This window comes from Dipteris shenzhenensis, chromosome 4 (assembly GCF_047967505.1).
Source record: "Dipteris shenzhenensis isolate YYH24624 ecotype China chromosome 4, Dip_SZ_1.0, whole genome shotgun sequence".
Lineage (NCBI taxonomy): Eukaryota > Viridiplantae > Streptophyta > Polypodiopsida > Gleicheniales > Dipteridaceae > Dipteris > Dipteris shenzhenensis.
In genome coordinates this window covers 1,729,496-1,746,699 of record NC_141599.1, presented here as the reverse complement: position 1 = coordinate 1,746,699, position 17,204 = coordinate 1,729,496, and the positions used below count along the sequence as shown (strand labels likewise).

General features: G+C 49.6%; 1 protein-coding gene across 6 annotated transcripts in view; it reads right to left on the bottom strand.

The window, feature by feature from the left end:
* LOC147902317 (uncharacterized) overlaps positions 1 to 16,600 on the bottom strand; it is an 86,334-nt gene extending 69,734 nt beyond the window's left edge. For 3 of the 6 annotated variants that reach the window (XM_087373488.1, XM_087373482.1, XM_087373486.1), the window contains exon 1: positions 16,068 to 16,600. In XM_087373488.1, the coding sequence (XP_087229614.1) occupies positions 16,068 to 16,171 (104 nt within the window). In that variant the 5' untranslated portion in view covers positions 16,172 to 16,600. The remainder of the gene's footprint in view (positions 1 to 16,067) is intronic. The other 3 variants (XM_087373483.1, XM_087373484.1, XM_087373485.1) reach the window with 3 other exon arrangements.
* Between the last annotated feature and the right edge of the window lie 604 nt (positions 16,601 to 17,204).

The following is a 17,204-nucleotide window of genomic DNA, read 5'->3' as shown; positions in this document are numbered from 1 at the left end:
ACTTTGATTATCCATTAAAAGTTGGGAGTTTTACTATTGATATAAAACGCTGCAAAAGCTGTCCAATATACTTGGAATGTGACATCAAAATGCCCCCCTCACTGCTAACAAATCGAATGCCCAGATGGTAATGCAAAAGACCAAGATCAAACATAGCAAATGTCTTCTGCAAGTCAAGCTTAAAAGCTGCAATTTGCTCAGCATGTGTCCCAATCACAAGCATGTCATCCACATAGAGTACTAAAATAAGCAAATCTGTTTCACTCTTGCAGATGTAAAGAGTAGCCTCAATAGGACTGTTCTAAAAGCCAAATATCTTGGAATACCAAGCCCGGGGTGCCTACTTCAATCCATAGAGGGCTTTCTTTAAGCGGCATACCTTACTTTCAAAACCTTCAACATCAAAACCAGGAGGTTGGGAAACATAGACCTCTTCCTACAAATGCCCATGAAGAAAAGCTAATAACAAGCTCATGTACCTCCCAATGAAAATGGGCAGGAAAGGCAATAACAATCCGAACAGTAGTGATCCTGGAAGTGGGGGCAAAAGTCTGACAGTTTCATACAAATCCTTCAGCATAGACCACGCCTCTACAAACGTCTCGGCTATCTAGATGTGCGGAAGAACAGAGTCCGCCATGGTCCCAATGATTAAAGCTAAGGAGTGGGCATCTCTCTCTTCCCAATTCTCAAGCTCTTCACCATCCACTAGAATGACAATCTTCCCCTTGCTGTCCAGCAAGTCTTCCGGTTTTCGCCTTCACCCCCCTTAATAGCTTCCACAACTTCCGGGCCACAAGATGGCTCCGGATTTTCATCTTCCATATTGGGTAGTTCGACCCATCTAGCTTCCCTAACTCTCCAAAGTTCGGGAAGTGAATGAGAGGAATCTGAAGGAGGAGGAAGGAAGAGAAGGGGCTGAAGAGGCAACAGTGGAATCTTTGTTTGCCATCCTTGCTGTAATAAATAACAGTAATTTACAGCGGAGAACTTGACCACACAGCAAACTTGAGTGTCGATTGGAGTCGATCTAGAGCTGTGAACCTAGCTTTGATACCATGTTGGAATAAGAGGATAGAATCACTTTCACCTCACTCCCGATCTAGCTCATACAACACTCAGAGAGACGGAGAAAGAGATAGCCAAAACTCAGATGTATTCTTCCACAATCGTGGGCAGACAAAAGCTCACCGGGTGAGCATGTACAAACAGCCAAAGGTTGCTGTCAATTGCTGAGTCACTTCTCTCCCTCTGCGCGCTTACCTGTGTGCAAGGCAGTCTGTGCAGGTGATGGAGAATAGTGGGGGAATGAAGCCCCTTTTATAGGAGGGCAAGGAGCCCTGGAAGTTGACTGACCAGGCCAGTCTGCTGCAGCCAACTGGACCGACCTGGTCAGGGCCCTTTTTGGGGCTGTAGGTGGGCCGACCAGACCTGGCTGGTCTGGCCTATAAGTAGGCCCCCTCTAGAGGCCTTTTGCTGCTGCTGGCTGGTCCTGCTCCTGCTCCATGTGCCTCCGTACCATGCTGGCTGAGTCTTCTATGCAGGCACAGTCCTCCATGCAGCTAGGTAGCCATTGCTCCTTTCCCCCTACAGTCTCCTGTGTCATGACAAGAGAAATCACTAATCTGTGATTAGTAGATATTAAAACATTATTATATATTATACGCCAATGGTGTAACATGTATATGTATTTATGATGGACACCGACCGATTTTAAAATGGCGGTGTATCATCTGAGTAGATAGGACTAGTCGCGGTAGAGCCACTGCTTCAAACGGCATCGAATTTGGACATGTGATACTTATTTTATTAATAAAAATGTGCACGTGTCTGGGTCCTAGGGGCAATAGGAAGGGAAGGGTGCATTAGGGTGCATCGAATGGTAGATGCATGGGTCATAGGCTGAGGGTAGGTGTAAATGGGAAGATGGAACTTGAGTGATCTCAAGGGACATTAATGAAAGGGTATCACCCTTTCATTGTGAATCTCATGTAGCATTCTTCATTCACCTTGCATTCATCCGCCATCTCTCTCCCACCTTGCATGTAGGTCGAAATAGAACCAAGTACTCTCACGAGGGCGCTCCTCCCCATTGGAGGGCCAATCGGCATTCAAATTCTGCATGCATTGCACACATTTGCATTCTTGAGAAAGTTGGTTCTTCACATCCTGCCCCCTTGTCCCCTCAAAACAGGGGCTCATAGGTGGGGCAGTGACTTTTCTAACATGGCCCACGATGGAAAATGAACTTTATGCTGTAGTGTATGCTCTCAAGGTTTGCAGACACTACCTCAGGTACAGCAGGCAGTTCAGTCTCTCCAGGACAAGGCGCTTGTGGGCAGAATTGTGGGCCTCACACCTACACAGAGACAGGTGCGAGAGTGGATCCAAGTGAGCTTGGCATTAAAAGGAGACCACATCCAGGAGGTCACCATCTATGGACGAGGCGTTTTCCTCATCCAGCTGAGCTCCCCCGACATTGCCTCAACACTTGTGGAGCAGAGCCCCATCCTCCTTGGCCCACATCTTGTTTACCTCTTTCCTTGGTATCATGGGTTCACAATGGAGGACATGGATACGACACACCATGTTCCACGTTTCCCGGTTACACTCCGCTTCCCACGGCTCCCCAAGGAGTAACGATCCATCCTCCCTTCCATTGGTCGGGCATTTGGCACACTGCTCGAGTCCCCGCCATAGTTGGCCGCCTCAGTTCTAGCAGATGATGGAGTCCCCAGGATCAGACTAGTGGTTGAGAGCCCAGAGTCCCTCCCAGAGTTGATCCTTCTCGAGACCCTTGAAGGGGGCACACTTGTGGAGATTTATGGGTTACCAAGCTAGTGTCTTCGGTGCAAACAGATGGGTCACCTCACCAGAGATTGCCCCCGTGGCCTCCCTCATGCGCCTCCCCTCCCCCCTCCGTAGAGTAGACAGAGTCAGCAGGCCCAAGCCCAACGTCCTCTCAGGCAAGAGCAGCAGGAGTCTCAAACCCCTTGGGTTACCCCCTCAAAAGGGGACTTGACCCAAGTTAAAAAGAAAAAGAAACCAAGCAAGCAAGCCTGCAAGTGCTGCAAGCAGAGGGCCAATTGCAGAGAGAGGGACAGGATTGACCCAGAGGCCCTGAAGGAGGAACAGCAGGAGCCACTTCCTCCAACGACAGGGGTCACCGCCCATCCAGACGGTCCTCCAGCTTTGGAGGTTCAGCCTCCGCATCCACCCTTGCAGCAGCAGCAAGCCCCAGGAGCTCCAGATGCGACGATGGCAGAAGCCGCAGACGCTAGCCCAATGGGGGCCGCGAAGAAGCCGATCCAGAGCCCCGGCGAGCCTAATCAGCAGGGGGGCCCTGTGGTCCTTGTCCCTCCTCCTCCCCCTCCCCCCCAAGACCCTTCTCCCTCTTCCTCTTCACTTCCCTCTCCCCCTCCAGGGTTCCCCCGCCCCCTCCCCCCCCCCCCCTTAGCCCCCCCTCCTATAGTCACCCTCACCACCCACCCCCCTCCCTCTATCCCCCGCGCCCCTACTGCTCCCTCTCCTGCCGTCCCCCTCTCCACTTCAGCAGCAAGTTCTTCCGCTTCGACACCCCTACCAGCTAGCAAGGGAACGATGATGCCCCCTTCTGCTTCCTCATCGCAACAGCAGGTCTGTTCAGGGAGGGATCCTGAGGGACAAGGCTCGTCTTCCCAATCAGCGGCTCCTAACCTCCAACCTGGGCGTCCCTTACCGCGGGACATCTAGAGGTTAGGACCCTGGAACTACCTGGAGATTCCAGACTCTTATCCTCTACCATTGGAGGTAACGCTCATGGTCCTTCAGCCCCGAAAGGGGGTTTTGATCAGTGTAGTGGGATCTCCGACACACCCCGTTTGGAGATTTCTGTTGGCCTCCACAGGGTTGGAGAAATGGTCCCCGGAGGTATTCGATGCTATTTTGGGGAATCAGATTACACTCATGATGGATGAGTGGATGGGGCCACATGGACTAGACCTTTGGTACGCCCATGGTGCGGAGGTGAACTTTCAGTTGAGCTTCACGCGCGAGAAGCCGGTGTGTGGTTTAGCAACAGGAGTTATCAGATTGCCGCTGGAGGAAAAGGTGGAGCAGGCACACTTCTGGCCCCTCCAGAAGTGTGTGGAGCTATTCGGTGTGGAAGCCTCCTTCATGATGAAATGGGCACAGAAGATCGGTATTGAGCCGGTATCCACACCAGTACGGCGACACACAGATACTGACTACTCACCCTCTAAACCCCCAGCAAAATCACACAAAGCAGTCTTTCTGGGACAAACACCCACTCACAAGAGAGCCTTGTTCCCAACTCCCCCGTCCTCATGAGCTGGACCATAGTGAGTTGGAACGTACACGGGCTCCATGACCGTGTTTGTAGCCAGCCGCAATACCTGATACTCCGGCAGGAGTTGCAGAGGGCAGTTCTAGGGTGGACAGTGGACATCCTTATGATTCAGGAGCACATGTTTTTAGCTTCAGACATCAGACGACGCCATCACCTTCTCCAAGGGAGAGGTCCACAGGAGTGGTCCCCTGCGGTAGGACAGAGTGGAGAGGCCTGCATCTCAGTCTCACAGACTTTAGCTCCAGAGGTCTATGATCAGGGCGAGCTCTCATCCCAGGACGGGCAGTTTGGATGGGAGTTCGGACGGAAGAGTCCAGGATCGGGATCCTAAACGCGTATGCCCCAACGTGGACAGCACCACCCGGCCTTTTGGAGGAGGCTGTCAGAGTGCCTTCCCGATGTAGACTCCTGGATTGTTGGAGGTGACTTCAACAACCTGGAGTTTGGGGAAGACAAGCAGGGCGGAGCCTCGTTCTCTGAGATGCGAGCAACAAAGAGTAGCACCTGGGAGCAGTTCATCTTCATGATCAGTGGCAGAGACCCGTGGAGAGAGCCAGATTTCAGCGGGACACCTGGCAGCCTTCTCTTCTCCTTTGGACAGAGGAGACACGATGGATTGCTAGAGAGACTAGACCGTTTCTATGTTGGGGACCGGGCACTACACAGAGGCGGATCTACCGGGATTCTGGCAGGTACCACGATGTCAGACCACTCTCTAGTGGTACTTCACTTGGATCAGCCCCGCCGAGGTCTCCCCCAGAAGGGGTCTGCATTCCAGAGGACCTGTAGGACGAGGAAATTCAGCAGGTCATGGCAGGGATTGGGGAGCAGTCAAAGATGGCACCGTATGAGGGCGGGGCAGCTTGGGTGGCCGATGCGATTCAGAGGAGTAGTGAGGAGCTGCACGCTCACGCCCTTAGACGGAGGAGGACCCTTCAAGAGCGAGAGCGGGCTTTGAGGAGAGACCTCACCTCCATCGAGAGGCTCAGGGAGCAGGACCCAGTGTCTCAGTGGCTTAATGACAGATTTGAGAGCGCTCATCTCGAGCTTCAGGACACGGAGGTGCAGCGGGCTGAGTTCTCCTATCATTCCTCTCAAGCTTGATGGGTGCAGCAGGGGGACAGGATGACGAAGCAGTTCGTTCAGACCACTGGGCCCCAATCAGCAAGCACACAGCTACAACGTCTCTAGGACTCACAGGGCATCATGCACACTGACCCGCAGGAGATTCTGGACATGACCACCGGTTTTTACAACCAGCTATTTCAGACGGAGAGGATGACCCCAGCTGATCTTGTGGCCCGAGAGCTAGTTTGGGATCATGTTCCGCCAGTAGTCTCGCAGGACTTATGCAGCAGACTTGAGGAGCCTTTCACAGATGAGGAGCTCTGGGAAGCCCTCAAGGCTCTCCCAACCCAGAAATGTCCAGGTGAGGATGGCTTGACTCCGGCCTTCTTCCGAAACTTCTAGGAGATTATCTCCACCCCTTTCCGTCTAGCTTGCCAATAGATTTTTGACACAGGCCTTCTCCCTCAATCTTTGAGCAGGGGGTGGATTTGTTTGATCCCGAAAGGGGGAGATAGGTCAGACATCCGACAATGGAGGCCGATCACTCTGCTTGATACTGCATACAAGATCCTCGCCAAGGTCTTGAGTTTGCAGTTACGGCCCCATCTTACCGACATCATCCATGACACACAGACTGGGTAACATCTTCACGTTCTGGGAGGCAGTGGATTGAAGGCCTACGACAGGGTGGAGTGGTCTTTCTTGGAGGGCACTATGAGGAGATTGGGTTTCTCAAACAAATGGGTCAGAATTTCAGCGCTATATGCAAGGAGCTCTAGCCAGATGCTTATCAGAGGACACACAGGCGAGGCCTTTCCTCTCTCTCGCTCAGTCTGCCAGGGCTGCCCACTCGCTCCCTTCCTCTTCTTGTTTGTGGCGGAGGCTTTGGGCTACTATTTGAGATCACAGGTGGCGGGTCTCACAGGGTTGAGGCTCCCCATCAGATAGGAGGAGGAGCTACTTGACTCGGAGTTTGCAGACGACACAGCATTGTATGTTGAGGGCACCACAACGAGTCTGGAGAGAGTTAGGGGCGCCCTGGCTATTTACTGTGAGGCCTCGGGGGCACGGATCAACTGGACGAAATCTATAGGTTTCTTCACAGGCTTTGAGGAGACACATGAGATCCGTGAGTGGGAGAGTGACTTTGGCTTCAGATGGATACCGAGGGGCCAAACAGCGAGATACCTCGAATGCCAGGTGGGTATTGACATTATAGCAGAGCAGCAAATTGCCCCGGTCCTTGAGAGTGTTCGGCGCAAGCTTCTCTATTGGAGCTTGGCCAAACTCTCCCTAGCAAGTCACGCCTTAGTGGCAAACCAAGTCCTTTTTGCCACGGCTTGGTATATCGCCTTCTGCTGGTACTTTCACAGAGGATGCATTGGGCAGCTCCGACGGTTGGTACGCAACTTCCTTTGGGCAAGTTCAGATGGCACGAGGAACACTAGGGCCCAAGTAGCTTGGCAAACAGTGATCATGCCACAGGCAATGGGAGGCTTGGGTGTCATTGATCCGGAGATGCAGAGCAGGGCCTTTCTAGGCAAGTTGGTGGTTTGTGGCCTCACCCCAGGTGCAGAGCCTTGGAAGCTCCTCTTACAACGAGGGCTTCTGAGGAACACCCCACGCACTGGGGGACATTGGCAGCCTTCACATCGATGGATCTTCTCAGAGGCCCCCCTTACGGGAAAGGGCTCCCCCCTGATAAGGAGTCTTCACAGGGTATGGCAGAAACTGGCAGGGGGTCTCATCCGTGCTCCGCCCCGATGCAGAGAGGAGTTTGAGCGCCAGCCCCTTATGTGGCACCTAGAGATCAGAGATCAGGAGGGCCGTATGCTCGGACAGCAGACTCGCATTGGTTGGCCACAGTGGGACACAGTGGGACAGTGGTCCAACAGGGTCCTTTGGCCGCTGGAGCAGACTACCTATGGAGACAGAGGCGAGGCGAGGCGTGACGCCCTAGCGCATCTATGAGGGACAGGGCAGCGGATGGGCGAGATTGACTTAGCCATTCCGAAGTCCTGGTGGGAAGGACTTCACGTTTGGAGAGACATCAGATGGTTGGGGCAGTTTTCCCGTACTAGTGTTCCCTTGAGGATGTTGATGCAGCGCGACAGCACGCACCCTAGCTTCTTCCGTGTAGGACCTGGAGGCCTTCTTCAACCACTCACTGAGAGGGACCCCGAGATGGATGGGAGCCTTGATGGGATACACTGGCAGATGATCAGAGTGGTAGGACGTTTGGGGAAGGAGTGGCACATTGACCCTCCCAGTATCTCAGAGCAGGATGCCTCTAGATGGCGCCTTTGGCTGTGGGAGGGTAGACCCCTGAGGGAGGTCCAGTGGCACCTGGGAGAGTGGTTCTGGCCCTCTAGGGGCGGCCTAACTGAGCAAGTGGATGAAGTGCCCTTCTTTTCCTACACCACCCGGATTGGCAGGAGGCTTCAGATGGATTCGTCGAGGTGGACCCCCTCGAGGGAGAGACATTGGGTGACTCAGAGAGTGCCCCGGGAGGTGCGCTCTAGATTCTGGACGCGGTTGTGGTCCAACTTGCGGCCGAGGAAGATCTCATACTTCTTCTGGCTGGCCGCCCATGGAGGCTTGCCCATCGGACCATGGTTGGAGCAGATGCGAGTGGAGGGGCAGTGCCATTGCTGCTCCGAGGGTGTCCTAGAGACTATCCCGCATTGCCTATGGAGCTGCCGTAGCGCAGCAAGGATATGGATGAGAGCCCTCAGGATCATGACACGAAGTCTTCATAGAGACTACACCTGGGGGATGGTGGCTCGGTTGACAGAGGGAGGACACGCGTTTCAGATTGCCCAACTCCTCCTCCTAGGGAGGACAGTGTTTGGGAGGTGGTAGCCAACATCACGGCTTGGAACATTTGGGTGGTCCGTTGCAGTCTTGTGATGGGTGAGCACCCGGTTCTACCCTCGGCTACCCTAGTTGCCATCTGGCAGGATATCATTTACACCCTAAGGTCCACCTGGGAGCGTGGGACTCCACGCTCCAAGGCGACTATCGAGAGGCGTGCTCACTTCTGCAAGGCTTGGCCTACAAATGTTTTCTACATCTTCACTCCACGAGGGATTCGCTAGATATATAGTCCCCCCACTTGGCTGTTAGCCCCAGTTCCAGAGATTCCCTAGGCAATGAGCTGGGTTTCTTTGGAACAGGCCAGTTCTTCTTTCAGCCTTTTCCGTTTTTTCCATACTCAGCAACTTCGGGGCTGCTGTCTTGTATGAAATCTTTCAAGCATTAATAGATGATTCCTTTCTTTGAAAAAAAAAAATCTACATATATAAACTGTGTTTTAAGTAGCTATTTTGTAAATCCCCTCATGCACATAAACGGCATGTAAGTACCCCATTAAAAAAATACCCCTTAGTGCACTAAAGTGCTATGTTACATGTTTATGAGTGACCCCTCGGGTAATTCCCAAACCCAAATGGGGTCACGTTAAAATAATCCTGAACTTTGGACTACTCAATTTCAAGAAATGTGATACATAACCCCCCTTTTGAATACGAGTTTTTCTGAACATGCCCAGTCTGATGTCCGGACAAAAGTTGTGAGGATATGCTTTGTGCATATATTTCCAAGAGGCAATCCTCATGGGAAGAATATTTACCCATGGTTGAATTTGCTTCTAATAGGACAAAGCATTCAAGTACTAGTTTAAGTCCTTTTATGCTTCTGTACGGATTTCAACCTAAGTCACCAGTAATGGTTGGATTCAAGGGAATCAAGAATGATGCTGCTAAGACATTCTTCCAAGACATCAGTTTGCCAAGGAGTCTATTAGAAGTGCTCAAGGCAGGGATAGATTTTATGTGAATAGACATCGTTCACCTAGGGAGGGAGTTCTCTATTGGAACGACGGTATATTTGTGTATTCCAAGGAATCCAAGGGCCTAAGTACTGGACAGGTTAGGAAGTTATCCCCCAAATACTGTGGTCCAATCAAGATTATCCGAAGAATGGGCCAGGTTGCATATGAACTAGAATTGCCTCCTAATGTTAAAATTCATCCAATATTTCATGTCAGTAGACTAAAGGAAGTACTGGGTGCTGAGGATCAAGTAGTAACTCCTCAAAAACCTATAGAGGTTGAAGATTTGACCTTTGTACCTCACGAACCTAAAAACATTCTTGGATTTCGTGAACATCAATTAGAAATAGGACAATCACTGAATACAAGATTAAGTGGAAGGATTGTGTAGAGGAGGATTCAACATGGGAGACATTGACTAACCTTCAAAGAGAGTTTCCAAACTTTCTTATGAACTTAGGAGTGACTTCTTAGAGGAAGGGGAGTATGTCATGTGCACGGATCGTACCTGATGTGTGCTTTAGGCGGAGATGTGACAGTGTGCCAACAGCCCAACTTGTGGCTCAAAGGAGCATGGTTGTTAAGACACTCGTGTCTTATGATAAGACACTTAAGACACGTGTCTTACCTTAAGACACCTTTAGCCACCCTTGTGTTTTTTTTTTTTTGGGTGGGTGGGGAGTAACAACACACATTGAGTTTGACTTAGCCATGCTATCATTGATGGTGACTTTGGATCTAGCAGTGGCAGTGACCTCATAGATTCAGATTAGGATGAATCTTCAGAGATTTGAGTCTTGAGAGTCGAAAGCTTCCTTTCAATTATATGTATCAAGATGCAGTTTTCATTCATGTCACATGTGACAAGATTCAATTGTCAATTTAAACCTTTAAGTACTCAAAACTTGCGAGCTCTTCAGTCGTGAGTCTTAACTTTAACTTTTAAGTCTTAAGTGACGAGTCTTGACTCTTAACTACATTGTACAAGTGCATTGTTTCTTCTTGTATTATTTAAGTGTAGCTTATTGTACTTCTAGAATCTAGCAACTAGCTATGCTAGCAAGTTGTATTATTATAACCACAATGGCGTGTCTTACGTGTCTTATCTTTAAGACACTTTAGACACTCGTGTCTGAAGCGCGTCTAACGTGTCGTGTCTTAACGTGTCTTACAACCATGCAAAGGAGACATTCGAGTCCTGTATATCATGGTTGGGTAGTGAGCATGCTTGCAATTTCCATCGTTGTTCTATGGTTGCTTTTTTGTGTTTGTTTGCAGGTCTGAGTTCTCAGGAGCACTAGGGTTGTGTCACTTGTGTACGTTGTTTATGCTTTGAGTGAGGCATTCAAGTGTCGTCTGCATCATTGAGTGTAAGACAAAACTGTTCCTATTTTGCATAGGTTGTGAGGCTACAGAGATTCTTCTTTTCATTTTCAACACACACCCACAAGGACGCACGTGAGAGATTGAATCCATGCAAGCTTGGCACTAGAAGGGGACCACATCCACGACCTCAGGCGTTTCCTCCAACTGAGCTCCCCAGTCGCCACGCAGGCACTTGTGGAGCAAAGTCCCATTCTCCTTGGATCCGCCTTGGTTTGTCTCTTTCCTTGTACCATGGCTTTACTGTGGAGGACATGAACTCGACCCCAGCTTTCCGTTGACACTTCGGTTCCAGGACTGCCACGGGAGTATAGAGCCATCCTTCCCTCCATCAGCCGAGCTTTTCTTCTCTCCATCAGCCGAGCCTTTCTTCCCTCCATCAGTCGAGCTTTTGGTACCATACTAGAGTCCCCACAGAGACTGCAGCTTCAATGGTGCCAGATGGGGTTCCGAGGCTCAGGATGGTCGTAGAGGATCCAACATTTCTTCTGGGGGTGATTCTTCTTGAGACCCTTGAGGGGGGAACACTCTGACAAAGACTAGAGGTATCCAGATTACCAGGGCAGTGTCTTCGTTGCAGGCAGATGAGCTAGGGATTGCATCAGAGGCCAGAGTCGCGCCCCTCCCTCCCCTCAACGGGTTAGACAGAGACGGCAAAGAGAGGCCCAGGTGGACAAAATGCAGCAACCACACGGGAAGCAGTAACAGGAGTCCCAAACCCACTGGGTGAAGCCTTCTGATGGAAGATTGACCAACGTGGCACAAAAAAGGAAAAAGAAGTTAAGCAGGCGGGCAGCAAAAAACCATCGTCATACTAGTGCAGACTTATCATCATAGAGAAACTGCCAAATGCTGCGTGCCTTTCAAGTAACGGAAGACACATTTCACTGCCTGCCAATGCCGTGTACTATGTTGTGAATGGACCTGCTACATATTGCAAATCAGGCTGAGTAGATCAGGCAACCAAAATCTTGCTAATACAGAGTGGCATCCACTGGATGACTCCCATCCTCTGAGGAGAAACGGAAGCCAGGCTCCAAAGGTGTTGAAACCGGCCTACAATCCTCGAACTGAAAGCAATGTAAGAGTTGTCCAATATACTTAGACTAGCTCATCATCAATTGATCCATATCTGACATGGCAAAAGGTTGCTGCAAAATCAGCCTTGAGGGTTGCAATTTGCTGAGATCTGGTCTAGCGATAAGCATGTCATCCACATTAAGAATCAAGACAGGTAAATATGCTCAACACTTCCGGAACATAAAGGTGTATCAAACGAGTTTGTACCTTGGCATACCACGCCCTGGTGCCTGCTTCAATCCATAAAGCACCTTACACAGCCAGCACACCTTATTTTAAGTCCCCTCAACCTCAAAACCAGTTGGCTGACATAGACTTCCTCAAGCAAACCACGATGATGAAAGGCAGTCTTAATGTCCAGTTGATGAACCTCCCAATGCATGTGGGCTGCAATAGCTATGACACACCGAATGGTAGTGATGCGTAAAGTGGGGGCAAATGTTCCCTCAAAGTCAATGCCTTGCTGCTGCGCATAGCCCTTGGCAACAAGACGGGCTTTTAGCAGTAATGGATTCCAATTCAGCTTTCATAGCATCCATCCAATCTCTGCTGTCAAAAGCATCCTTATGGCATACAGGTTCCTCATTGCTGTAGCAATCAATGCAACATCCAAGAAATTTCCATGGATGTCTCTGTGCACCTCTAGTGTGGGCAGCCAAAGGGTATCCAACAACCATCTGGGGACTATTCTATGCTGTCCCTGAGGATATCCAACAGCCATCGGGGACTGTTTTATCCATGACAGCCTCTCCTCCCTGTTCAATAGCATGATATCAAGCTGAAGCAAATCAGACTGAATATGTCCATCAAGGAGGCAGAGAACTGCTAGCTGATGCAGGATTAGAACTATGCAATTGCTGATCTGAATATGTATGAGATTGAAAGAGTGACAGCAATGAATCAAATACATCAGAGGCATTTACAGAAGGCTGCTTTTGACAGTCCACCCCAGGCAAAGCTGCATGCTCCGCAAAAACATCTCTGCTGTCAATAACTTTGCCCGTGCTAGGCTGGTACAATCTGTGGCCTTTACTCTGTGAGCTGTAGCCAATGAATGTGCACTTCACCGCCTTGTCCTCCAATTTGTGTCTCAGCAGAGAGGGCATCAATAGACAGCTGTGCCTCAGAGATCATGGAGGTTGTCGAGCTAAGAGAACAAATCCAGCCTAGTTGTTGACCCCTAATGGCCTTTAGGGAACTCCTGGGGATTGGACCTAAGCAATAGTCGATAGATTGTTGGAGAATCTATGCTCCAACTTTTGGACATCCACCTAGTTTTAGTTCCTCACCTGTAAGGCCCCCAAGTCAGGAGAAGCCACGAGCATTAGATAAGCAGGCAGATGGACGCATTTGGATCATGGATCGGTCATATATCTAAGGCTGATGTATAGACAGCAAGTATGCCTGTCTACAAGCTAAGAACAGGCCGTGCTGATATGGCATATTCTCTGACACGATAGGCTGCTTCATGTGGCAGATCTGCAGGCTGACAAGGCACAACAGCTACACATGTTGGTCTGCAGTTAATGTGGCATCCAGCCACATGTGCATGATAATGGCATGGCATACAGCAACATGCATGGGGCAACAGGTGATGTGGCATGCAACCACGTGTACGGAAGGCCAACTGACAGTCGGCTATGTGGCAGGTCAGCTGGCAGATCAGCAGATCTGGTCAGCAATGGGGCTTCGGCAAATGTGGCACAGTTTGCCATACAGCTAGTCTGTGGGAGATCAAGGGCTAGTTGGGCCTCATTGGGACTTTCCTTGGCCTGATCGAGGGGCTGGTTGGCCCTCCAGTGCCCTTCCCTTGGCCTATATAAGGAGAGGGTTACACCCTCCTTTCCATCTGATCTGGACTTCACTCCCCTCCCCTTTGGAAAGAAAAAGCCAGGGTGCAAGGCGGCTACTGACATCCATGGTCACTTGATTGTACAGTTGGCGAGCTTCCATTTTCAGCCTGTTTTGGGCAGCACCTATAGAGATATACTTTGTCTTCTCTCTTGAGATAGAGTGTGAACTATTGTTGGTTAAAATTTTGCTTTCACTGTTGTCTACATGTGCATGATGATATTTCTCACAATTGTGGGCCAGTCTCGACACACCCAAATACAGCCAAAAGCCACCTGCTGCAAGCGACGAGGTGATTAGCAGCACAGTGGCTGATACTAGCAACAGCCAATTGCCATGTGGCAATTCGTCCAGTCAGCAGCGTCCAACCAAGGTTGATTCTGCCATCGAGACTAAAGGACAAAGCGAGCCATCAAGACAAACGATTTTGCCTGGTTCTCTGGACTGTTATCGATCATCACTATCTGGCTGGAAGGAGGTGGAGGCGAATACTACCGCGTAACTACCGCGGGTCTAGGGGGAATGTTTTCATGCCGTGCAGATGATTTATGGAGTCAGGCCCTATAGACCCACCCAACTGCATATCAGCCGAGCTGGATGTTCAAGCCTATCAGAGTCGTCCTTCTGGCCATGTCCAGCAAGCACAAAGCCAGGGTAGCAGCACAGAGCAGCCAGAGGGCAGCCAAAATCCAACTTAGTCAGACAGACCTGATCGGATATTGATTAATCGGTGTAGGACTAGGCTTCTTTGGCACAATGGCTATACCAGGTGCTCTTCAAACATAAACACACACTGTGCAGTCAAGCCGGCAATCACAAAAAGATGCACAAAAGGTGCTACCATATTTGGCAAAAGTTGGTGATAATTTTTAGAAGAAGAGGAGGTATGCTAGAGCTTCTTGATGCTACATGAAGCACCTCCAATAGAGGATCACCACAGAAGGACCTAATTCAGTCTCATTGCTGATGAAGCCCACTCTGCGAAGGTCTACGCTTTGCTCGGGGCTTGGCTTTCTCCACTGGGGCTAAACAGCTGATGAGCTAGGTGCCCCAATTCTTAGTCAAACACACACCTCCTTGCTATTGAACCATGTACCATGTCATGGATAGGAATCCACCATTGTCGCATTCATCCAATCTACATTGCCCAACACTACACACTTAGACTACTGCTGACAATAGAGGACTTGCATGTATGGTAACAATCGAATGCTTTATGGCCTTAACAATAACCAAGTGCACCCAGAATACAATGCACTACGACGATAGCCATGAGTGCCGGAGCGCAACTGAGTGGTCCTCCGTGGAGTGAACCAAGAGGCTGGCTGAACTGCTGAATTTCCTTGCTGAGCTGCTGATGACTTTCACTGCTACAATGGCCACTCGTGCTGGAGTACAGCTGAGAGACCTTCCCTGGAGTGAGCCAAGAGGCTGGCTGAACTGCTACACTGAAGGCTGATTTCCTTGCTGAGCTGCTGATGAGCTTCACCGCTAAGCTGATGCTGAACGAAGGAAGGATCCCTCCTTATATAGACTCCAATCCCCCCTGCCTAGCCAACTGCTGGATTGACTGGCCGATGGGAAAGGCCCTCCAGACTGAGGGCTGAGTCAGCCCATAGATGCCACGTATGTATGCCCAAACCTCGGATGCTGGCTGAGTCCCTACTCTTTGGCCAAGGTAAATTGCTGGCGTTGCTGTGTCTGCCTGCATGGTAGACCTCCCGCCTTGTTGTGCTTCCCAAAAAACTCTATGCTGCCAAATTTGCAGACAAATCTGTTGTTGCTGCTGTCGCCTGACTTTACGTGGCCAGATCTGGCTGAGTTGCTGCCCCAAGGCAGCCCTAGTTCTGTAGTTCTGCCTAGTCATCCTAGAGGATGCACACACTCATGAGCTACACCAGCCTACATCCATACCCTTCATTGCTAGGGAGATTCACATATCATACCATGAATTACACTGTAGGCGCGGTTCGAGAACCTCGCTGGGGGTGTGCATCACAAGCCAAGCTTGACCTTTGATTCCATTTGCCAATGCCAATCTGGTTTCAATCTAAGTTGGAAATGGAAACCTGAGCTATATCTGAGACATAATGGATAGATTATATAAGCTGAGTTTCAACAAGATGGATTCCCTATGCTTGTGTTAAGGCTGTAGTTTTGCGTTGATTATCCTAAATGAGACTTGAAATGTGACTTCAAATTAGGCGTCTGCCGTCGAACCGTTTCTCAACGCACAGAAAATTTCGGGAAAAGGTCCAACTTTCTGATATAAAGCGCTCGCCTTTCCAGATCTCACCACAATAATACGGTGTGTATCGGAGAAAGAGATTTGTCATCGCGGTATAAAGAGGACTGAGTGAACGAAATTGCGCTTATCTTGAGCACAAACTTACACAAATACCACATAGATTTTTTAGTGTAAAAAACGTACAGCCCAGACACAATAATGTAGGCCAACGGATTAAGAAGAGCGAGGTGCGTAACTTGCAGGATTAGGAGTCGTACCCTTTAAAAACGTCTCCAAACGAGCCCTTGCCAATGATCTCCAACGACTCAAAGCGGGCCTCGACGCTTGTCGCAATGCCCGCATCGATTGCGCCACTCGCCATTTTCTTGTTAGGAGAGCATGGAAGCGGAAAGAGCCGCCCTTAAGAGTGAAAGACCGTGCGATCAGAGCTTCCATAACACCAACAAGGTCATTTCTGTTCCCTGGAAAACCGGTTTGCATAAAGATCACGCAGAAAGACACAGAGGCCGGGGAAGTACCGCTGGCGTCATGATCTACAAGGGCAGTGCGATCGAGGAAATGCAGCAAAACGGGGATGGATTTGGGGACAATGAGGGATCATTGGGAAGCTGGAGAGTGAAGGGAAAGGAATGGAGATGGCTGGTAGGGCAAGGAGATGGGAGAGAAACTGGAAAGGCAAGCAACGTGGCGATCATCCCCTTGAGTTTGAATTTATGTTTGTGATGAAGACGAAGACGATAACTGGAAGCTTCTTCAGGTGTTGTTGCTCTATGCTCTGCTATATGCTAACAACTACTAGTATGCTTGCTTGTTATACTTTTGTGTACGTTAGTCTCACAGTAGTACAGCTTTGCACTCACAGCTCCTTATATAAATTATTTACATTTGTACATTGCCCTCCACCTTCCTTCCCTTCGTCAACCTTTCTCGTTGACTTTCCTTTTCACACTTTGCATTTGACTTATTTACACCTTGCCCTTGCTTTATTCTAAACCCAGCACTCTTGTCACTTCGCTTTTACTAGCATGCTTCTTCTTTCTTTTAATTGAATGCCGGATATATTAGGGGGCTGCTTAGGCCTCATAAAGAAAAGACCAAATACAAAATTGGGCCGACTACAAGGGGTGTCTAGATGAGCGACCGCTTTTACTAGCATGCTTTTGAGTGTAATAGAGGTTGGGGGTCTAGATGAGCGATCACTCTCTCTTTACCTACCTCCCCTAATGATGATTTTTTATTAGGCCAATGCTTCATAATGTGGTTGCCTTGTTATGTCCATAGGGACTACTCATGAGTTCCTTTTAGCTTGGGCCTATTGCAACTTGTTATCCTTTTAGTTTATAATATTAGCTTTTATTAAGCATCATTTCCCTAGCTTCTGGTCTAGTAAAGAT